General features: G+C 29.1%; 1 protein-coding gene across 1 annotated transcript; it reads right to left on the bottom strand.

Moving 5' to 3' along the window:
* Positions 1–1,896: 1,896 nt before the first annotated feature.
* Positions 1,897–2,574, bottom strand: LOC116929243. The gene is made up of 3 exons (XM_032936412.2): positions 2,422–2,574; positions 2,150–2,360; positions 1,897–2,077 (listed from the first exon to the last, which is right to left on the bottom strand). Exons 1-3 carry the CDS (start codon positions 2,434–2,436, stop codon positions 1,992–1,994), a joined length of 312 nt encoding a protein of 103 aa, XP_032792303.2. The 5' UTR covers positions 2,437–2,574; the 3' UTR covers positions 1,897–1,991.

The raw sequence follows: 2,574 nt of genomic DNA, 5'->3' as shown, positions 1-2,574 counted from the left end.
ACGCACTGAATACGTTAAAGTAATAAATAAGTGAATTTATTTATTCATTTGTTTTGTTTTATTGGTAACTAGAACTAAAAAAATAACATAACAGTTTAATGTTCCAATAACCACCACTCGGTGGCAGCACAAATCAAAAGGTTTTCTGTCTTTAGACTTGAAGAAGTTGACTGGCGAAGGTGGTGGGATAATCATCCCACCATCTTTAAAATATTGTTTCGAATTTAAAGGTCATGGTGTTCAGTGCCTCATGGATGGCGAGCTTTCGAAATAAGTTTACTAATACATTTTTAAAAATTTCTTCTCAATAAATATAGGGAAACGAAAAAGTTTCAAGTTTTTGACATATAATTCTACAGCACCGTTGCACGCAACAATTTGCAATGCTGCATGCGTTTTCAAACAAAAGAATTACGACATACGACCTCGAATTCGCACATTTTGCTAAAGAATAGGTACTTTTTTTTTTTTAATTTTTTATTTTTTATTTTTTTTTTTTTTTTTTTTTTTTTTTTTTTTTTTTTTTTTTTTTTTTTTTTTTTTTTTTTTTTTTTTTTTTTTTTTTTTTTTTTTTTTTTTTTTTTTTTTTTTTTTTTTTTTTTTTTTTTTTTTTTTTTTTTTTTTTTTTTTTTTTTTTTTTTTTTTATTTTTTTTTTTTTTTTTTTTTTTTTTTTTTTTTTTTTTTTTTTTTTTTTTTTTTTTTTTTTTTTTTTTTTTTTTTTTTTTATTTTTTTTTTTTTTTTTTTTTTTTTTTTTTTTTTTTTTTTTTTTTTTTTTTTTTTTTTTTTTTTTTTTTTTTTTTTTTTTTTTTTTTTTTTTTTTTTTTTTTTTTTTTTTTTTTTTTTTTTTTTTTATTTATATTTATATTTCCCCCCCCCCTTTTTTTTTTTTAATTTTTATTTTTTTTTCCCCTTTTTTAAAAACCTTTTAGACAGTCATACCTCATGGATACAAAATTAAACGAAGTTATTAGAGTAGTGCTTGGCTGTTTTGTTGTGACTTTTAATACTTGTTATTTCCTCATAAATTAAGCTGCAATGATATTTAGTTAGTAAAGCTTAGTGCTTATAAGTGTAAGGTTTCTGTTTGAATTGCATAATTCAGCAATGTAAGCTAAAGAATCATGACAAAGGAGACCATTGTCTCATCGTATGTATAGAACATTATTAGACTTGATTTTTTAGCAAACATGTGTCAGAAAATGGTAGATATGAAACAGGCTTTTGACAATATTGTAAATTCTATAAATTTCTTTTGTTCTTTTTATTTAAAATGCTTATTTCCTTCTAGAATCAGTAAACCGGCCAGACAATGACAGCCAAATGATGGATCTTCATTAAACTACACCAGTAACAAGGTACAAACAAAACAAGGTAAAACAATATGTCAGTATTTCAGTGGCACTGATCAGGTTTATTTTTTTGCCTCATCCTTCTTTCAGCTGTTTTATTTCTTCTGACCACTGTTTTACTGGTTTTATGCTAAATGCCGAGTAAAGTGCCAACCCCTTTCAAACTTTCATTTTACGTTTAAACATAGTGTTTTAGATTAGTTTCATCTTTTTTGACACTTAGAGTAATCTAATGTAACTTTTTAGCCATCTTACTGACGCACGAATTGTAAACCAATGTGTTAATGTCTTTGTTACCGCATTGGAGAATATTTATTGAAAGTTATTTATTGCTCCTTTGCTTTGGTGAGTTTAGTCTTTGTCTGCATATGCGGATACCGTAAGTATAAATCCTGAATTCTGCCGATGTGTAAACTATTATTAAATGTTTCGGATGTTTTAATTGTTTTGCTACAACGAACATTTAGTAATAGTTTACACATTTATTAGTAGAATTCAAGTTTTATACTTGAGGTATCAGGTTTCATTCTTTGGTTACAAATTCATTAAAAAGTAATAATTTTTTTTATTGAGCGTTCACGTACATTCTTATTATGGCATGGGATATATAAAATATTGACAATGTTTTGACCTAGGCTGTTTATTTGCCATGGCCGTAACCCCCGTAACTGTATCCTTCATAACTCTGATGGCTGTAGCCGTGATGGCCGTAGCCATGATGGTAATCTGAAATTCGTAACAGAATTATTTGTAATTTGAATGATTTAAAAAAAAATTAAATCATTGTTATATATGTACCGTCACGACAGCCACCCTTTTTGTAGCATTTCTTTAGCCAGTGTTCCAGTTTGTGCATAATGATTTTCAGAGCAGACTCATCGGGCATCATGTCGATGGCAGCATCGGTATCAGCTTCCATCGCGGCATCGTCCACTGGAGCGACAGACAGTCCGGCATCTTCAGCGACAGGCTGACTAACAGCGATGGCCACCAAGCCCAATGCGATGATCTGGTAAAAAGAAATCTTTCCTATATAGAATGTATAAATCGTAGGTGATAGTAACACTTACTAAACCAAGCTTCATGTTTAGTCAAACTAGAAATGGATAGACGTTTGTTTGCAAGAGAGCCAGTGTTTACTGATGATTTGAACACTCAACTGCGCGGGCTTATATACCAAGTTTCTTTCGCCGTTCGTTTCACTTTCATTGCCAGTAGGTTGC

The sequence above is a fragment of the Daphnia magna genome, linkage group LG8, assembly GCF_020631705.1.
Source record: "Daphnia magna isolate NIES linkage group LG8, ASM2063170v1.1, whole genome shotgun sequence".
NCBI lineage: Eukaryota > Metazoa > Arthropoda > Branchiopoda > Diplostraca > Daphniidae > Daphnia > Daphnia magna.
The sequence above is the reverse complement of the archived record's forward strand: the minus strand, read 5'-3'. Positions and strand labels throughout refer to the sequence as shown.

Coding starts and splice junctions, on each gene's coding strand:
- LOC116929243 (XM_032936412.2), bottom strand. Junction 2,078..2,149: donor AAAGGGTGGCTGTCGTGACG/GTACATATATAA, acceptor TACGAATTTCAG/ATTACCATCATGGCTACGGC.